Source organism: Leptodactylus fuscus, chromosome 8 (assembly GCF_031893055.1).
Source record: "Leptodactylus fuscus isolate aLepFus1 chromosome 8, aLepFus1.hap2, whole genome shotgun sequence".
Lineage (NCBI taxonomy): Eukaryota > Metazoa > Chordata > Amphibia > Anura > Leptodactylidae > Leptodactylus > Leptodactylus fuscus.
The window spans coordinates 339,815-360,661 of record NC_134272.1 but is presented as its reverse complement, the minus strand read 5'-3'; the positions used below and the strand labels follow the sequence as shown (position 1 = coordinate 360,661).

General features: G+C 46.4%; 1 protein-coding gene across 1 annotated transcript in view; it reads left to right on the top strand.

Annotated features, from left to right (window-relative positions):
• Positions 1 to 20,847, top strand: part of RNF25 (ring finger protein 25) — an 88,867-nt gene that overhangs the window by 48,284 nt on the left and 19,736 nt on the right. The window contains exons 4-7 of the mRNA XM_075285049.1: positions 7,962 to 8,029; positions 11,139 to 11,208; positions 15,373 to 15,444; positions 15,657 to 15,755. Coding sequence (XP_075141150.1) covers positions 7,962 to 8,029; positions 11,139 to 11,208; positions 15,373 to 15,444; positions 15,657 to 15,755 — 309 coding nt within the window. The remainder of the gene's footprint in view (positions 1 to 7,961; positions 8,030 to 11,138; positions 11,209 to 15,372; positions 15,445 to 15,656; positions 15,756 to 20,847) is intronic.

The window sequence follows — 20,847 nt, the reverse complement described above, 5'->3', positions numbered from 1 at the left end:
TCCGTATATCAGGTGTCTCTGGCTCTGTGTCTGTCTCCTCAGTCTCCGGCATGTCTCGCTCTATGTCTGTCTCTTGCTCCATGTCTCAGGTGTCTCTGGCTCTGTGTCTGTCTCCTCAGTCTCCGGCATGTCTCGCTCTATGTCTGTCTCTTGCTCCGTATATCAGGTGTCTCTTGCTCTGTGTCTGTCTCCTCAGTCTCCGGCATGTCTCGCTCTATGTCTGTCTCTTGCTCCATGTCTCAGGGGTCTCTGGCTCTGTGTCTGTCTCCTCAGTCTCAGGCATGTCTCGCTCTATGTCTGTCTCTTGCTCCATGTCTCAGGTGTCTCTGGCTCTGTGTCTGTCTCCTCAGTCTCCGGCATGTCTCGCTCTATGTCTGTCTCTTGCTCCGTATATCAGGTGTCTCTGGCTCTGTGTCTGTCTCCTCAGTCTCCGGCATGTCTCGCTCTATGTCTGTCTCTTGCTCCGTATATCAGGGGTCTTTTGTTCTGTGTCTGTCTCCTCAGTCTCCGGCATGTCTCGCTCTATGTCTGTCTCTTGCTCCATGTCTCAGGTGTCTCTGGCTCTGTGTCTGTCTCCTCAGTCTCAGGCATGTCTCGCTGTATGTCTGTCTCTTGCTCCATGTCTCAGGTGTCTCTGGCTCTGTGTCTGTCTCCTCAGTCTCAGGCATGTCTCGCTCTATGTCTGTCTCTTGCTCCGTATATCAGGTGTCTCTGGCTCTGTGTCTGTCTCCTCAGTCTCAGGCATGTCTCGCTCTATGTCTGTCTCTTGCTCCATGTCTCAGGTGTCTCTGGCTCTGTGTCTGTCTCCTCAGTCTCAGGCATGTCTCGCTCTATGTCTGTCTCTTGCTCCGTATATCAGGGGTCTCTGGCTCTGTGTCTGTCTCCTCAGTCTCAGGCATGTCTCGCTCTATGTCTGTCTCTTGCTCCGTATATCAGGTGTCTCTGGCTCTGTGTCTGTCTCCTCAGTCTCCGGCATGTCTCGCTCTATGTCTGTCTCTTGCTCCGTATATCAGGGGTCTCTGGCTCTGTGTCTGTCTCCTCAGTCTCAGGCATGTCTCGCTCTATGTCTGTCTCTTGCTCCATGTCTCAGGTGTCTCTGGCTCTGTGTCTGTCTCCTCAGTCTCAGGCATGTCTCGCTCTATGTCTGTCTCTTGCTCCGTATATCAGGGGTCTTTTGTTCTGTGTCTGTCTCCTCAGTCTCCGGCATGTCTCGCTCTATGTCTGTCTCTTGCTCCATGTCTCAGGTGTCTCTGGCTCTGTGTCTGTCTCCTCAGTCTCAGGCATGTCTCGCTGTATGTCTTTCTCTTGCTCCATGTCTCAGGTGTCTCTGGCTCTGTGTCTGTCTCCTCAGTCTCAGGCATGTCTCGCTCTATGTCTGTCTCTTGCTCCATGTCTCAGGTGTCTCTGGCTCTGTGTCTGTCTCCTCAGTCTCAGGCATGTCTCGCTCTATGTCTGTCTCTTGCTCCGTATATCAAGTGTCTCTGGCTCTGTGTCTGTCTCCTCAGTCTCAGGCATGTCTCGCTCTATGTCTGTCTCTTGCTCCGTATATCAGGTGTCTCTGGCTCTGTGTCTGTCTCCTCAGTCTCCGGCATGTCTCGCTCTATGTCTGTCTCTTGCTCCGTATATCAGGTGTCTCTGGCTCTGTGTCTGTCTCCTCAGTCTCAGGCATGTCTCGCTCTATGTCTGTCTCTTGCTCCGTGTCTCAGGTGTCTCTGGCTCTATGTCTGTCTCCTCAGTCTCCGGCATGTCTCGCTCTATGTCTGTCTCTTGCTCCATGTCTCAGGTGTCTCTGGCTCTGTGTCTGTCTCCTCAGTCTCAGGCATGTCTCACTCTATGTCTGTCTCTTGCTCCGTATATGAGGAGTCTTTTGTTCTGTGTCTGTCTCCTCAGTCTCCGGCATGTCTCGCTCTATGTCTGTCTCTTGCTCCATGTCTCAGGTGTCTCTGGCTCTGTGTCTGTCTCCTCAGTCTCAGGCATGTCTCGCTCTATGTCTGTCTCTTGCTCCGTATATCAGGGGTCTTTTGTTCTGTGTCTGTCTCCTCAGTCTCAGGCATGTCTCGCTCTATGTCTGTCTCTTGCTCCGTATATCAGGTGTCTCTGGCTCTGTGTCTGTCTCCTCAGTCTCAGGCATGTCTCGCTCTATGTCTGTCTCTTGCTCCATGTCTCAGGGGTCTCTGGCTCTATGTCTGTCTCCTCAGTCTCAGGCATGTCTCGCTCTATGTCTGTCTCTTGCTCCGTATATCAGGTGTCTCTGGCTCTGTGTCTGTCTCCTCAGTCTCAGGCATGTCTCGCTCTATGTCTGTCTCTTGCTCCATGTCTCAGGTGTCTCTGGCTCTGTGTCTGTCTCCTCAGTCTCAGGCATGTCTCGCTCTATGTCTGTCTCTTGCTCCGTATATCAGGTGTCTCTGGCTCTGTGTCTGTCTCCTCAGTCTCAGGCATGTCTCGCTCTATTTCTGTCTCTTGCTCCGTATATCAGGTGTCTCTGGCTCTGTGTCTGTCTCCTCAGTCTCAGGCATGTCTCGCTCTATGTCTGTCTCTTGCTCCATGTCTCAGGTGTCTCTAGCTCTGTGTCTGTCTCCTCAGTCTCAGGCATGTCTCGCTCTATGTCTGTCTCTTGCTCCGTATATCAGGTGTCTCTGGCTCTGTGTCTGTCTCCTCAGTCTCAGGCATGTCTCGCTCTATGTCTGTCTCTTGCTCCGTATATCAGGTGTCTCTGGCTCTGTGTCTGTCTCCTCAGTCTCAGGCATGTCTCGCTCTATGTCTGTCTCTTGCTCCGTATATCAGGTGTCTCTGGCTCTGTGTCTGTCTCCTCAGTCTCCGGCATGTCTCGCTCTATGTCTGTCTCTTGCTCCGTACATCAGGTGTCTCTGGCTCTGTGTCTGTCTCCTCAGTCTCAGGCATGTCTCGCTCTATGTCTGTCTCTTTCTCCGTGTCTCAGGTGTCTCTGGCTCTGTGTCTGTCTCCTCAGTCTCAGGCATGTCTCGCTCTATGTCTGTCTCTTGCTCCGTATATCAGGGGTCTTTTGCTCTGTGTCTGTCTCCTCAGTCTCCGGCATGTCTCGCTCTATGTCTGTCTCTTGCTCTGTATATCAGGGGTCTTTTGCTCTGTGTCTGTCTCCTCAGTCTCAGGCATGTCTCACTCTATGTCTGTCTCTTGCTCCGTATATCAGGTGTCTCTGGCTCTGTGTCTGTCTCCTCAGTCTCCGGCATGTCTCGCTCTATGTCTGTCTCTTGCTCCATGTCTCAGGGGTCTCTGGCTCTATGTCTGTCTCCTCAGTCACAGGCATGTCTCGCTCTATGTCTGTCTCTTGCTCCGTATATCAGGGGTCTTTTGTTCTGTGTCTGTCTCCTCAGTCTCAGGCATGTCTCGCTCTATGTCTGTCTCTTGCTCCGTATATCAGGGGTCTTTTGTTCTGTGTCTGTCTCCTCAGTCTCCGGCATGTCTCGCTCTATGTCTGTCTCTTGCTCCATGTCTCAGGTGTCTCTGGCTCTGTGTCTGTCTCCTCAGTCTCAGGCATGTCTCGCTCTATGTCTGTCTCTTGCTCCGTATATCAGGTGTCTCTGGCTCTGTGTCTGTCTCCTCAGTCTCAGGCATGTCTCGCTCTATGTCTGTCTCTTGCTCCATGTCTCAGGGGTCTCTGGCTCTATGTCTGTCTCCACAGTCTCAGGCATGTCTTGCTCTATGTCTGTCTCCTCAGTCTTAGGCATGTCTCGCTCTATGTCTGTCTCTTGCTCCGTATATCAGGTGTCTCTGGCTCTGTGTCTGTCTCCTCAGTCTCAGGCATGTCTCGCTCTATGTCTGTCTCTTGCTCCATGTCTCAGGTGTCTCTGGCTCTGTGTCTGTCTCCTCAGTCTCAGGCATGTCTCGCTCTATGTCTGTCTCTTGCTCCGTATATCAGGTGTCTCTGGCTCTGTGTCTGTCTCCTCAGTCTCCGGCATGTCTCGCTCTATGTCTGTCTCTTGCTCCGTATATCAGGTGTCTCTGGCTCTGTGTCTGTCTCCTCAGTCTCCGGCATGTCTCGCTCTATGTCTGTCTCTTGCTCCATGTCTCAGGTGTCTCTGGCTCTGTGTCTGTCTCCTCAGTCTCAGGCATGTCTCGCTCTATGTCTGTCTCTTGCTCCGTATATCAGGGGTCTCTGGCTCTGTGTCTGTCTCCTCAGTCTCCGGCATGTCTCGCTCTATGTCTGTCTCTTGCTCCGTATATCAGGGGTCTTTTGTTCTGTGTCTGTCTCCTCAGTCTCCGGCATGTCTCGCTCTATGTCTGTCTCTTGCTCCATGTCTCAGGTGTCTCTGGCTCTGTGTCTGTCTCCTCAGTCTCAGGCATGTCTCGCTGTATGTCTGTCTCTTGCTCCATGTCTCAGGTGTCTCTGGCTCTGTGTCTGTCTCCTCAGTCTCAGGCATGTCTCGCTCTATGTCTGTCTCTTGCTCCGTATATCAGGTGTCTCTGGCTCTGTGTCTGTCTCCTCAGTCTCAGGCATGTCTCGCTCTATGTCTGTCTCTTGCTCCGTATATCAGGTGTCTCTGGCTCTGTGTCTGTCTCCTCAGTCTCCGGCATGTCTCGCTCTATGTCTGTCTCTTGCTCCGTATATCAGGGGTCTCTGGCTCTGTGTCTGTCTCCTCAGTCTCAGGCATGTCTCGCTCTATGTCTGTCTCTTGCTCCATGTCTCAGGTGTCTCTGGCTCTGTGTCTGTCTCCTCAGTCTCAGGCATGTCTCGCTCTATGTCTGTCTCTTGCTCCGTATATCAGGGGTCTTTTGTTCTGTGTCTGTCTCCTCAGTCTCCGGCATGTCTCGCTCTATGTCTGTCTCTTGCTCCATGTCTCAGGTGTCTCTGGCTCTGTGTCTGTCTCCTCAGTCTCAGGCATGTCTCGCTGTATGTCTTTCTCTTGCTCCATGTCTCAGGTGTCTCTGGCTCTGTGTCTGTCTCCTCAGTCTCAGGCATGTCTCGCTCTATGTCTGTCTCTTGCTCCGTATATCAGGTGTCTCTGGCTCTGTGTCTGTCTCCTCAGTCTCCGGCATGTCTCGCTCTATGTCTCTTGCTCCGTATATCAGGTGTCTCTGGCTCTGTGTCTGTCTCCTCAGTCTCAGGCATGTCTCGCTCTATGTCTGTCTCTTGCTCCATGTCTCAGGTGTCTCTGGCTCTGTGTCTGTCTCCTCAGTCTCAGGCATGTCTCGCTCTATGTCTGTCTCTTGCTCCATGTCTCAGGTGTCTCTGGCTCTGTGTCTGTCTCCTCAGTCTCAGGCATGTCTCGCTCTATGTCTGTCTCTTGCTCCGTATATCAGGGGTCTTTTGTTCTGTGTCTGTCTCCTCAGTCTCAGGCATGTCTCGCTCTATGTCTGTCTCTTGCTCCATGTCTCAGGTGTCTCTGGCTCTGTGTCTGTCTCCTCAGTCTCAGGCATGTCTCGCTCTATGTCTGTCTCTTGCTCCGTATATCAGGGGTCTTTTGTTCTGTGTCTGTCTCCTCAGTCTCAGGCATGTCTCGCTCTATGTCTGTCTCTTGCTCCGTATATCAGGTGTCTCTGGCTCTGTGTCTGTCTCCTCAGTCTCAGGCATGTCTCGCTCTATGTCTGTCTCTTGCTCCATGTCTCAGGGGTCTCTGGCTCTATGTCTGTCTCCTCAGTCTCAGGCATGTCTCGCTCTATGTCTGTCTCTTGCTCCGTATATCAGGTGTCTCTGGCTCTGTGTCTGTCTCCTCAGTCTCAGGCATGTCTCGCTCTATGTCTGTCTCTTGCTCCATGTCTCAGGTGTCTCTGGCTCTGTGTCTGTCTCCTCAGTCTCAGGCATGTCTCGCTCTATGTCTGTCTCTTGCTCCGTATATCAGGTGTCTCTGGCTCTGTGTCTGTCTCCTCAGTCTCAGGCATGTCTCGCTCTATTTCTGTCTCTTGCTCCGTATATCAGGTGTCTCTGGCTCTGTGTCTGTCTCCTCAGTCTCAGGCATGTCTCGCTCTATGTCTGTCTCTTGCTCCATGTCTCAGGTGTCTCTGGCTCTGTGTCTGTCTCCTCAGTCTCAGGCATGTCTCGCTCTATGTCTGTCTCTTGCTCCGTATATCAGGTGTCTCTGGCTCTGTGTCTGTCTCCTCAGTCTCAGGCATGTCTCGCTCTATGTCTGTCTCTTGCTCCGTATATCAGGTGTCTCTGGCTCTGTGTCTGTCTCCTCAGTCTCAGGCATGTCTCGCTCTATGTCTGTCTCTTGCTCCGTATATCAGGTGTCTCTGGCTCTGTGTCTGTCTCCTCAGTCTCCGGCATGTCTCGCTCTATGTCTGTCTCTTGCTCCGTACATCAGGTGTCTCTGGCTCTGTGTCTGTCTCCTCAGTCTCAGGCATGTCTCGCTCTATGTCTGTCTCTTTCTCCGTGTCTCAGGTGTCTCTGGCTCTGTGTCTGTCTCCTCAGTCTCAGGCATGTCTCGCTCTATGTCTGTCTCTTGCTCCGTATATCAGGGGTCTTTTGCTCTGTGTCTGTCTCCTCAGTCTCCGGCATGTCTCGCTCTATGTCTGTCTCTTGCTCTGTATATCAGGGGTCTTTTGCTCTGTGTCTGTCTCCTCAGTCTCAGGCATGTCTCACTCTATGTCTGTCTCTTGCTCCGTATATCAGGTGTCTCTGGCTCTGTGTCTGTCTCCTCAGTCTCCGGCATGTCTCGCTCTATGTCTGTCTCTTGCTCCATGTCTCAGGGGTCTCTGGCTCTATGTCTGTCTCCTCAGTCACAGGCATGTCTCGCTCTATGTCTGTCTCTTGCTCCGTATATCAGGGGTCTTTTGTTCTGTGTCTGTCTCCTCAGTCTCAGGCATGTCTCGCTCTATGTCTGTCTCTTGCTCCGTATATCAGGGGTCTTTTGTTCTGTGTCTGTCTCCTCAGTCTCCGGCATGTCTCGCTCTATGTCTGTCTCTTGCTCCATGTCTCAGGTGTCTCTGGCTCTGTGTCTGTCTCCTCAGTCTCAGGCATGTCTCGCTCTATGTCTGTCTCTTGCTCCGTATATCAGGTGTCTCTGGCTCTGTGTCTGTCTCCTCAGTCTCAGGCATGTCTCGCTCTATGTCTGTCTCTTGCTCCATGTCTCAGGGGTCTCTGGCTCTATGTCTGTCTCCACAGTCTCAGGCATGTCTTGCTCTATGTCTGTCTCCTCAGTCTCAGGCATGTCTCGCTCTATGTCTGTCTCTTGCTCCGTATATCAGGTGTCTCTGGCTCTGTGTCTGTCTCCTCAGTCTCAGGCATGTCTCGCTCTATGTCTGTCTCTTGCTCCGTGTCTCAGGTGTCTCTGGCTCTGTGTCTGTCTCCTCAGTCTCCGGCATGTCTCGCTCTATGTCTGTCTCTTGCTCCATGTCTCAGGTGTCTCTGGGTCTGTGTCTGTCTCCTCAGTCTCAGGCATGTCTCGCTCTATGTCTGTCTCTTGCTCCGTATATCAGGTGTCTCTGGCTCTGTGTCTGTCTCCTCAGTCTCCGGCATGTCTCGCTCTATGTCTGTCTCTTGCTCCGTATATCAGGTGTCTCTGGCTCTGTGTCTGTCTCCTCAGTCTCCGGCATGTCTCGCTCTATGTCTGTCTCTTGCTCCGTATATCAGGTGTCTCTGGCTCTGTTTCTGTCTCCTCAGTCTCCGGCATGTCTCGCTCTATGTCTGTCTCTTGCTCCATGTCTCAGGTGTCTCTGGCTCTGTGTCTGTCTCCTCAGTCTCAGGCATGTCTCGCTCTATGTCTGTCTCTTGCTCCGTGTCTCAGGTGTCTCTGGCTCTGTGTCTGTCTCCTCAGTCTCCGGCATGTCTCGCTCTATGTCTGTCTCTTGCTCCATGTCTCAGGTGTCTCTGGCTCTGTGCCCTTCTGTCTCCAGTTCTATGTCCGGATGAAGTTGCGCTACCTTACACTATTATCGCCTTTTAGCTTCAAGAAAAGACACCATTTTGTATTCTAGCCATCCTGCCGCACCGACAGGTCTCTTTCGATAAAGCTGACACTGTCTTTTTGTAACCCTTCCTGCAGTATCCGGGCGAGCCACCTGAGATCAGTGTCAGCCATCCCCGTGGCCTGTGCGATGAGCAGATAGACAGGTAAGGTCCCTCTCCTTTAATAAGAAATCAGGTGCTGGTTTATACCCCAGAATTCAAGGATTAACGTGCACCTCCAGTTCTAGCGAGCTTGTCATACATGAATAGTACGGCTGAATCTAGATCTTATTGAGGGGATCTGTTTCCTTCTGCTCTTCATCTTCAGTCTGACGTCTCATGTACATTATATCCGGCTCAGTCTTCAGCCTCGCACATACAACTCTATGGAGGAGGAGGAGGAGGATTCTCCTGCTGGCTGTTTAATTGATGTATTGCCTCATTCTGTGCAGCAGTAGCCTCTTATCTACCTAACTATAACCTAGCAGAGTGTAAGAGCAGCAATTATTTGAGTGTCTTTTCTACCTTCCCTCCCCTTCTTAGTCTAATACGGAGAATGTAACTCCCGAAAACCTATTTCTGTAGTAAGTTGTATTACAAAGTTTCTTCTTTTCACCTATACTATTCATTCATGAAAATGTGTTTATAACTGGAAGTGCACTTTAAGATGCGGGACCAAACCTGAGCTGTATGTCGTGTATATGCACCACTCAGGCAGCTGTGTATAGGTGACCCTTACACTGAAGAGCAATAGCTAACAATGTTCTGGGCTTGTGACTTTCAGACTCCAGATCTCCCCATCCACTACAGCTTGGAGCGTGACACTCCCATCATCTTATAGACAATCATCTTGGCTATCTCATACAGAAATGTGACTTTCAACTATTTAGCATGTGATTAGTTATGCAAATTCTTGTCATGTAACTCTTACGGTTTTGCTCCTAAAGATCTAAATTTTAATTATTTTCTTAGTATTTTATAAATCCCCTTTGGCTTTCACCTCCACCTGAATCCTTTTGGGCATGTTCTCGATCAGATTCAAGCATGTCTCTATGGAAATCTGATCCCAGAGCTCTTCTAAACCTTTCTTTTTCTCTGCACACAAGTATTGGCCTGAGTTGAGGTCTGAGGATTGTGGTGGCCAATGCAGCACCTCTACTTCATTCTCATTGAACCATTTCTTTGCTAAGCTCGATGTATTATTCTGCTCGTTGTCTTGCTGGGACACTCTGTTCTCCATTTAATATTTCTAGTACTTGAGTGTACCAAGTAACTTGTCTTGTAGGATACTCACATATAGCTCAGCACTGAGACCACCATCGATCCTGGTCAAGTATCCAACCCCATATAATCGGGCTTGACAGCTCCTCCAATTTCTCAATCCATTAGCCCCCTTTTCCTTTGTTTCTTCCTGACCCATTTGCACACATCAGAGCCCAGTCTTATGCTTCCTGATATCCAGTCTCTCCTGGTCTGTTCTGTGGTCTTCTCCCCTTCTTCCACTACCAGGACCGGTTCAGGCAGAGGACACTCCACAGTGCCTGGGGCTTATTCTTTGGGACTGCTGGAGGGGCTCCAGGTGATAGCTTGCAGTTCCACATCCTTTTTTAGACCTCTGCTGAGGCTGCAGGACAGCTTGTGATGTCACGTCCGGTTTCTGACGTTGCTTCTGGTTAGCCCAGATATGTCCGGTTCTGATGTCTGTAATGGAGGAGGACTACGGAAGAGCCATACTATTTAGTAAAGGCAGTTAGAGCTACAATGAGGCTGGAAGATTCCAGGGAGATTTACTTTATCTCAGGCTTCATGTTTGAGGATTTAGCCCCGAGGAAGAAAATTATCATTCCCGCTTCATGATAATGAAAAATCTCTAATGAAGGATTGGAAAAATCCAGATAGTCTTTGTCCCATCTGCACTAAAGAGGAAATGCCCCTTTGATGAAAATGACTGAGGATTGGGGCAAGACTCCTAGTGTGGACACCCCAGTAGCCAAGGTTTCTCAAAAGGGTGTTCTGCCTTTTGAGGACATTGGTTCCCTGGGGGACCCCCTAGATAGGAAAACTGATGCCTTTCTTAGGATCTCCTCGAAGGCTGCGGCAGATAGTCTTTAGACCTAGTATTGCAGCTAAATGGCTGGCTCACATTAAAGACAGTACCCCTAGGGAGCAGCTTTAGGCCTCTATTCCTTCTCACATGAAGGTCTTGGACGTCATGGGTGATGCCTTGGCAGACTCTGTTAAACTTTCTGCCAGATCTTTGGCTTTTTCTAACTCCGCACGAAGGGCCATGTGGCTAAAAACCTGGAAAAGGGGGACCAGGGATAAAGAAAAAACAAAAAATAGGTTGTGTGAACCCCCAGAATAAAAGCAATAGGGGATTGATAGAAGCACAGCAATGACACCAGGTCCCCAGTGGGAGTGAGATTGTCCCAGTTCTTCAGACCTGGAGGGACATTTCGGCTTCTAAAGGGGAGTCAGGCTAGAATTTTCCTCTGTACTGACGGGCAAGTTCTTCCCCTACTTGTTGCCCAAAGGCTCCCATCTGGAGACAGGCCCTTCAGAAGGAAGTGAGGTCCCTTATTCAGGAGGGGGGTGATTGTCCCAGTTCCAAAGAAGAAGTTGGGGACAGGTTTCTGTTCTCCTCTATTTATAGTCAAGAAATCTGATTGAAAATTCAGGATAATCATAAACCTAAAAACCTTAAACAAATTAAACGATTTCCTCCACAATCAACCTCCTTTTTCAGGATTGTCTAATGGTATCCCTCAGTTTGGAGGATGCAGAGATACCGAAGTCCTGTAGTCTGGATTGGTGGCTCTTGGGTCCTTCTCCAGTATCAGGTCCTCTCAAAAAGAGTGACTTCAGGAATTGGGCAGAGCCGACTGTGCATGCTCCATTGGCCATTTTGGTCACAGAACTACACGAGCACGTGAAAAAGACCTCTGCAAAAAGGCTGACAGTGCATGCTTAGTCGGCTCTGCCTGAACCCAACGTTGCGCTCAGACGGTTATATGTAACCAAGTGGGTGGTGTCAGAGAAAAAACAAAAGGTTACCGCCCATGAGGAGAATAAGAGCCAATTCACATATAACCATCCAGGAGCCTTATATTCTGAGCAGGTCAGTATACTAAGAAAATAAATAAATGCCATACAGCATCTGTCTGCGGATGTGCCCCAGAACAATTTGCCATCTGCTCATATGTCTGGTATTAGATCTAACGTTTCGTGTACCTGCTCCTGCCCATTGTGATGTCTCTAATTTGTGTTTTTTCAGTATTATTTGCACTCTTCGCACAACTGCTGCACAATCAGTGGGATGTCCAGTCCTTTATGCACTTATTGAGGTTAGTCTTGTTGGATATATTTCTAGCTCACTCTGAGTCATTATGTAGGGGGTGATGCAGGAGACCGCTCTAGGACATTGTGTAGGGGATGATGCAGGAGACTGGTCTAGGTCATTGTGTAGGGGATGATGCAGGAGACTGGTCTAGGTCATTATATAGGGGGTGATGCAGGAGACTGGTCTAGGTCATTATGTAGGGGGTGATGCAGGAGACTGGTCTAGGTCATTATATAGGGGGTGATGCAGGAGACTGGTCTAGGTCATTATGTAGGGGGTGATGCAGGAGACTGGTCTAGGTCATTATGTAGGGGATGATGCAGGAGACTGGTCTAGGTCATTATGTAGGGGGTGATGCAGGAGACTGGTCTAGGTCATTATGTAGGTGGTGATGCAGGAGACTGGTCTAGGTCATTATGTAGGGGGTGATGCAGGAGACTGGTCTAGGTCATTATGTAGGTGGTGATGCAGGAGACTGGTCTAGGTCATTATGTAGGTGGTGATGCAGGAGACTGGTCTAGGTCATTATGTAGGGGATGATGCAGGAGACTGGTCTAGGTCATTATGTAGGTGGTGATGCAGGAGACTGGTCTAGGTCATTATGTAGGGGGTGATGCAGGAGACTGGTCTAGGTCATTATGTAGGTGGTGATGCAGGAGACTGGTCTAGGTCATTATGTAGGTGGTGATGCAGGAGACTGGTCTAGGTCATTATGTAGGGGGTGATGCAGGAGACTGGTCTAGGTCATTATGTAGGTGGTGATGCAGGAGACTGGTCTAGGTCATTATGTAGGTGGTGATGCAGGAGACTGGTCTAGGTCATTATGTAGGGGATGATGCAGGAGACTGGTCTAGGTCATTATGTAGGTGGTGATGCAGGAGACTGGTCTAGGTCATTATGTAGGGGGTGATGCAGGAGACTGGTCTAGGTCATTATGTAGGTGGTGATGCAGGAGACTGGTCTAGGTCATTATGTAGGTGGTGATGCAGGAGACTGGTCTAGGTCATTATGTAGGGGGTGATGCAGGAGACTGGTCTAGGTCATTATGTAGGTGGTGATGCAGGAGACTGGTCTAGGTCATTATGTAGGGGGTGATGCAGGAGACTGGTCTAGGTCATTATGTAGGTGGTGATGCAGGAGACTGGTCTAGGTCATTATGTAGGGGGTGATGCAGGAGACTGGTCTAGGTCATTATGTAGGTGGTGATGCAGGAGACTGGTCTAGGTCATTATGTAGGGGGTGATGCAGGAGACTGGTCTAGGTCATTATGTAGGTGGTGATGCAGGAGACTGGTCTAGGTCATTATGTAGGGGGTGATGCAGGAGACTGGTCTAGGTCATTATGTAGGTGGTGATGCAGGAGACTGGTCTAGGTCATTATGTAGGGGGTGATGCAGGAGACTGGTCTTGGTCATTATGTAGGGGGTGATGCAGGAGACTGGTCTAGGTCATTATGTAGGTGGTGATGCAGGAGACTGGTCTAGGTCATTATGTAGGGGGTGATGCAGGAGACTGGTCTTGGTCATTATGTAGGGGGTGATGCAGGAGACTGGTCTAGGTCATTATGTAGGTGGTGATGCAGGAGACGGGTCTAGGTCATTATGTAGGGGGTGATGCAGGAGACTGGTCTTGGTCATTATGTAGGGGGTGATGCAGGAGACTGGTCTAGGTCATTATGTAGGGGGTGATGCAGGAGACTGGTCTAGGTCATTATGTAGGTGGTGATGCAGGAGACTGGTCTAGGTCATTATGTAGGTGGTGATGCAGGAGACCGGTCTTGGTCATTATGTAGGGGGTGATGCAGGAGACTGGTCTAGGTCATTATGTAGGGGGTGATGCAGGAGACTGGTCTAGGTCATTATGTAGGTGGTGATGCAGGAGACCGGTCTTGGTCATTATGTAGGGGGTGATGCAGGAGACTGGTCTAGGTCATTATGTAGGGGGTGATGCAGGAGACTGGTCTAGGTCATTATGTAGGTGGTGATGCAGGAGACTGGTCTAGGTCATTATGTAGGGGGTGATGCAGGAGACTGGTCTAGGTCATTATGTAGGTGGTGATGCAGGAGACTGGTCTAGGTCATTATGTAGGTGGTGATGCAGGAGACTGGTCTAGGTCATTATGTAGGTGGTGATGCAGGAGACTGGTCTAGGTCATTATGTAGGGGGTGATGCAGGAGACTGGTCTTGGTCATTATGTAGGGGATGATGCAGGAGACTGGTCTTGGTCATTATGTAGGGGATGATGCAGGAGACTGGTCTTGGTCATTATGTAGGGGATGATGCAGGAGACTGGTCTAGGTCATTATGTAGGTGGTGATGCAGGAGACTGGTCTTGGTCATTATGTAGGGGATGATGCAGGAGACTGGTCTTGGTCATTATGTAGGTGGTGATGCAGGAGACTGGTCTAGGTCATTATGTAGGGGATGATGCAGGAGACTGGTCTTGGTCATTATGTAGGGGATGATGCAGGAGACTGGTCTAGGTCATTATGTAGGGGATGATGCAGGAGACTGGTCTTGGTCATTATGTAGGGCATGATGCAGGAGACTGGTCTTGGTCAGTATGCAGTAGGTCATTCAGGAGACTGGTCTAGGTCATTATGTAGGGGGTGATGCAGGAGACTGGTCTTGGTCATTATGTAGGGGATGATGCAGGAGACTGGTCTAGGTCATTATGTAGGGGATGATGCAGGAGACTGGTCTTGGTCATTATGTAGGGGATGATGCAGGAGACTGGTCTAGGTCATTATGTAGGGGATGATGCAGGAGACTGGTCTAGGTCATTATGTAGGGGATGATGCAGGAGACTGGTCTTGGTCATTATGTAGGGGGTGATGCAGGAGACTGGTCTAGGTCATTATGTAGGTGGTGATGCAGGAGACTGGTCTAGGTCATTATGTAGGGGATGATGCAGGAGACTGGTCTAGGTCATTATGTAGGGGATGATGCAGGAGACTGGTCTTGGTCATTATGTAGGGCATGATGCAGGAGACTGGTCTTGGTCATTATGTAGGGGATGATGCAGGAGACTGGTCTTGGTCATTATGTAGGGCATGATGCAGGAGACTGGTCTTGGTCAGTATGCAGTAGGTCATTCAGGAGACTGGTCTAGGTCATTATGTAGGGGGTGATGCAGGAGACTGGTCTTGGTCATTATGTAGGGGATGATGCAGGAGACTGGTCTAGGTCATTATGTAGGGGATGATGCAGGAGACTGGTCTTGGTCATTATGTAGGGGATGATGCAGGAGACTGGTCTAGGTCATTATGTAGGGGATGATGCAGGAGACTGGTCTAGGTCATTATGTAGGGGATGATGCAGGAGACTGGTCTTGGTCATTATGTAGGGGGTGATGCAGGAGACTGGTCTAGGTCATTATGTAGGTGGTGATGCAGGAGACTGGTCTAGGTCATTATGTAGGGGATGATGCAGGAGACTGGTCTAGGTCATTATGTAGGGATGATGCAGGAGACTGGTCTTGGTCATTATGTAGGGCATGATGCAGGAGACTGGTCTTGGTCATTATGCAGTAGGTCATTCAGGAGACTGGTCTAGGTCATTATGTAGGGGGTGATGCAGGAGACTGGTCTTGGTCATTATGTAGGGGGTGATGCAGGAGACTGGTCTAGGTCATTGTGTAGGGCATGATGCAGGAGACTGGTCTTGGTCATTATGCAGTAGGTCATTCAGGAGACAGATCTAACTTATCATGTGAGATAACATTACAGGCAATGATTTAAGAGCCAGATGTGTTTCATCATGTAGGAGATCATTTAAGGGACAGGCCTAGGTTTATCATGCCGGAGGTGATTCTTGAGATAGATCTAGGTCATCATGTAGGACATCATTCAAGAAATTGACCCTAGTTATGATGCATAAGATTGTCTTTCGGTGTTTCTGGAGATCACCATTTATATCAATTAAGCAAAACTTGGAGCCTGGTTTGATTCTTATTGACCAGCATAAATCAGGGTATCGGTATGGATTGGGGTCAGTCAGGGTATGTTATATGTACCCGGGGTATCCAAGTGTTTAATCTATTTACCATGATGGACCGAGGTAGAAAGGATATCCTTAATTGATGTGTCTCGTGTGGACCAGGGTAGACTTTGTTATAAAGTTCTGCTCATAGTATCAGGTTTGTAAAAGTGACACTTCTTTCTTTGTAGAAGGGTAAGGAGATGTTGACGGCCAGTAACGTTCCTCGTGGTCACTGTGTCATCTGTCTCTATGACTTTCAGGTAATCTCTTGTATTGTATAATTCAGCTAATGTGGGCACAGACCTGTAACATGTCATGTTGTGAGTGTGGCAGATTACACACCATTACCCAAATAGCTGAATGTGCAGTAAATCTAAGCGCCATGATAGGTCAGCGAGGAGACTGTATGGGGCAGGTTACATAAAGCTCTTGTCTTTTCTGTCATCCTTCTTCTCTATCACATCTCCCATAGGAAGACGACTGTCTCACAAAGACCAACTGTTTTCATCACTTTCACTCATATTGTCTGGGCCGCTATGCCAAGCACTGCCTGGATAACGACCGAGGAGAGGTAAGTGCTTGTAATAGAGCTGAGCAGATTGTATATAGTGTCCTATCTACAGGTTATAGAGGAGCAGATTGTATATAGTGTCCTATCTACAGGTTATAGAGGAGCAGATTGTATATAGTGTCCTATCTACAGGTTATAGAGCAGATTGTATATAGTGTCCTATCTACAGGTTATAGAGGAGCAGATTGTATATAGTGTCCTATCTACAGGTTATAGAGGAGCAGATTGTATATAGTGTCCTATCTACAGGTTATAGAGCAGATTGTATATAGTGTCCTATCTACAGGTTATAGAGGAGCAGATTGTATATAGTGTCCTATCTACAGGTTATAGAGGAGCAGATTGTATATAGTGTCCTATCTACAGGTTATAGAGCAGATTGTATATAGTGTCCTATCTACAGGTTATAGAGGAGCAGATTGTATATAGTGTCCTATCTACAGGTTATAGAGCAGATTGTATATAGTGTCCTATCTATAGGTTATAGAGCAGATTGTATATAGTGTCCTATCTACAGGTTATAGAGCAGATTGTATATAGTGTCCTATCTACAGGTTATAGAGGAGCAGATTGTATATAGTGTCCTATCTACAGGTTATAGAGGGGCAGATTGTATATAGTGTCCTATCTACAGGTTATAGAGGAGCAGATTGTATATAGTGTCCTATCTACAGGTTATAGAGGAGCAGATTGTATATAGTGTCCTATCTACAGGTTATACAGGAGCAGATTGTATATAGTGTCCTATCTACAGGTTATAGAGCAGATTGTATATAGTGTCCTATCTACAGGTTATACAGGAGCAGATTGTATATAGTGTCCTATCTACAGGTTATAGAGGGGCAGATTGTATATAGTGTCCTATCTACAGGTTATAGAGCAGATTGTATATAGTGTCCTATCTACAGGTTATAGAGGAGCAGATTGTATATAGTGTCCTATCTACAGGTTATAGAGGAGCATATTGTATATAGTGTCCTATCTACAGGTTATACAGCAGATTGTATATAGTGTCCTATCTACAGGTTATAGAGCAGCAGATTGTATATAGTGTCCTATCTACAGGTTATAGAGCAGATTGTATATAGTGTCCTATCTACAGGTTATAGAGGAGCAGATTGTATATAGTGTCCTATCTACAGGTTATAGAGGAGCAGATTGTATATAGTGTCCTATCTACAGGTTATAGAGCAGATTGTATATAGTGTCCTATCTACAGGTTATAGAGGAGCGGATTGTATATAGTGTCCTATCTACAGGTTATAGAGCAGATTGTATATAGTGTCCTATCTACAGGTTATAGAGCAGCAGATTGTATATAGTGTCCTATCTACAGATTATAGAGGAGCGGATTGTATATAGTGTCCTATCTACAGGTTATAGAGGAGCAGATTGTATATAGTGTCCTATCTACAGGTTATAGAGCAGATTGTATATAGTGTCCTATCTACAGGTTATAGAGCAGATTGTATATAGTGTCCTATCTACAGGTTATAGAGCAGATTGTATATAGTGTCCTATCTACAGGTTATAGAGGAGCAGATTGTATATAGTGTCCTATCTACAGGTTATAGAGCAGATTGTATATAGTGTCCTATCTACAGGTTATAGAGCAGATTGTATATAGTGTCCTATCTACAGATTATAGAGGAGCAGATTGTATATAGTGTCCTATCTACAGGTTATAGAGGAGCAGATTGTATATAGTGTCCTATCTACAGGTTATAGAGCAGATTGTATATAGTGTCCTATCTACAGGTTATAGAGGAGCAGATTGTATATAGTGTCCTATCTACAGGTTATAGAGCAGATTGTATATAGTGTCCTATCTACAGGTTATAGAGCAGATTGTATATAGTGTCCTATCTACAGGTTATAGAGGAGTAGATTGTATATAGTGTTCTATCTACAGGTTATAGAGGAGCAGATTGTATATAGTGTCCTATCTACAGGTTATAGAGGAGATTGTATATAGTGTCCTATCTACAGGTTATAGAGCAGATTGTATATAGTGTCCTATCTACAGGTTATAGAGCAGATTGTATATAGTGTCCTATCTACAGGTTATAGAGGAGCAGATTGTATATAGTGTCCTATCTACAGGTTATAGAGGAGCAGATTGTATATAGTGTCCTATCTACAGGTTATAGAGCAGATTGTATATAGTGTCCTATCTACAGGATATAGAGGAGCAGATTGTATATAGTGTCCTATCTACAGGTTATACAGCAGATTGTATATAGTGTCCTATCTACAGGTTATAGAGCAGATTGTATATAGTGTCCTATCTACAGGTTATAGAGGAGCAGATTGTATATAGTGTCCTATCTACAGGTTTCAGAGCAGATTGTATATAGTGTCCTATCTACAGGTTATAGAGGAGCAGATTGTATATAGTGTCCTATCTACAGGTTATACAGGAGCAGATTGTATATAGTGTCCTATCTACAAGTTATAGAGGAGCAGATTGTATATAGTGTCCTATCTACAGGTTATAGAGCAGATTGTATATAGTGTCTTATCTACAGGTTATAGAGGAGCAGATTGTATATAGTGTCCTATCTACAGGTTATAGAGCAGATTGTATATAGTGTCCTATCTACAGGTTATAGAGGAGCAGATTGTATATAGTGTCCTATCTACAGGTTATAGAGGAGCAGATTGTATATAGTGTCCTATCTACAGGTTATAGAGGAGCAGATTGTATATAGTGTCCTATCTACAGGTTATAGAGCAGATTGTATATAGTGTCCTATCTACAGGTTATAGAGGAGCAGATTGTATATAGTGTCCTATCTACAGGTTATAGAGGAGCAGATTGTATATAGTGTCCTATCTACAGGTTATAGAGGAGCAGATTGTATATAGTGTCCTATCTACAGGTTATATAGAGCAGATTGTATATAGTGTCCTATCTACAGGTTATAGGGGAGCAGATTGTATATAGTGTCCTATCTACAGGTTATAGAGGAGCAGATTGTATATCGTGTCCTATCTACAGGTTATACAGGAGCAGATTGTATATAGTGTCCTATCTACAGGTTATAGAGCAGATTGTATATAGTGTCCTATCTATAGGTTATGGAGGAGCAGATTGTATATAGTGTCCTATCTACAGGTTATAGAGGAGCAGATTGTATATCGTGTCCTATCTACAGGTTATACAGGAGCAGATTGTATATAGTGTCCTATCTACAGGTTATAGAGCAGATTGTATATAGTGTCCTATCTACAGGATATAGAGCAGATTGTATATAGTGTCCTATCTACAGGTTATAGAGCAGATTGTATATAGTGTCCTATCTACAGGTTATAGAGCAGATTGTATATAGTGTCCTATCTACAGGTTATAGAGCAGATTGTATATAGTGTCCTATCTATAGGTTATAGAGGAGCAGATTGTATATAGTGTCCTATCTACAGGTTATACAGGAGAAGATTGTATATAGTGTCCTATCTACAGGTTATAGAGGAGCAGATTGTATATAGTGTCCTATCTACAGGATATAGAGCAGATTGTATATAGTGTCCTATCTACAGGTTATAGAGCAGATTGTATATAGTGTCCTATCTATAGGTTATAGAGGAGCAGATTGTATATAGTGTCCTATCTACAGGTTATAGAGGAGCAGATTGTATATAGTGTCCTATCTACAGGTTATAGAGCAGATTGTATATAGTGTCCTATCTACAGGTTATAGAGGAGCAGATTGTATATAGTGTCCTATCAACAGGTTATAGAGGGGCAGATTGTATATAGTGTCCTATCTACAGGTTATAGAGCAGATTGTATATAGTGTCCTATCTACAGGTTATAGAGGAGCAGATTGTATATAGTGTCCTATCTACAGGTATAGAGCAGATTGTATATAGTGTCCTATCTACAGGTTATACAGGAGCAGATTGTATATAGTGTCCTATCTACAGGTTATAGAGCAGATTGTATATAGTGTCCTATCTACAGGTTATAGAGGAGCAGATTGTATATAGTGTCCTATCTACAGGTTATATAGGAGCAGATTGTATATAGTGTCCTATCTACAGGTTATAGAGCAGATTGTATATAGTGTCCTATCTACAGGTTATACAGGAGCAGATTGTATATAGTGTCCTATCTACAGGTTATAGAGCAGATTGTATATAGTGTCCTATCTACAGGTTATAGAGGAGCAGATTGTATATCGTGTCCTATCTACAGGTTATAGAGCAGATTGTATATAGTGTCCTATCTATAGGTTATGGAGGAGCAGATTGTATATAGTGTCCTATCTACAGGTTATAGAGGAGCAGATTGTATATAGTGTCCTATCTACAGGTTATAGAGCAGATTGTATATAGTGTCCTATCTACAGGTTATAGAGCAGATTGTATATAGTGTCCTATCTACAGGTTATAGAGGAGCAGATTGTATATAGTGTCCTATCTACAGGTTATACAGGAGCAGATTGTATATAGTGTCCTATCTACAGGTTATAGAGGAGCAGATTGTATATAGTGTCCTATCTACAGGTTATAGAGCAGATTGTATATAGTGTCCTATCTACAGGTTATAGAGGAGCAGATTGTATATAGTGTCCTATCTACAGGTTATAGAGGAGCAGATTGTATATAGTGTCCTATCTACAGGTTATAGAGGAGCAGATTGTATATAGTGTCCTATCTACAGGTTATAGAGGAGCAGATTGTATATAGTGTCCTATCTACAGGTTATAGAGGAGCAGATTGTATATAGTGTCCTATCTACAGGTTATAGAGGAGCAGATTGTATATAGTGTCCTATCTACAGGTTATAGAGGGGCAGATTGTATATAGTGTCCTATCTACAGGTTATAGAGGAGCAGATTGTATATAGTGTCCTATCTACAGGGTATAGAGGAGCAGATTGTATATAGTGTCCTATCTACAGGTTATAGAGCAGATTGTATATAGTGTCCTATCTACAGGTTATAGAGCAGTTTGTATATAGTGTCCTATCTACAGGTTATAGAGCAGATTGTATATAGTGTCCTATCTACAGGTTATAGAGCAGATTGTATATAGTGTCCTATCTACAGGTTGTAGAGCAGATTGTATATAGTGTCCTATCTACAGA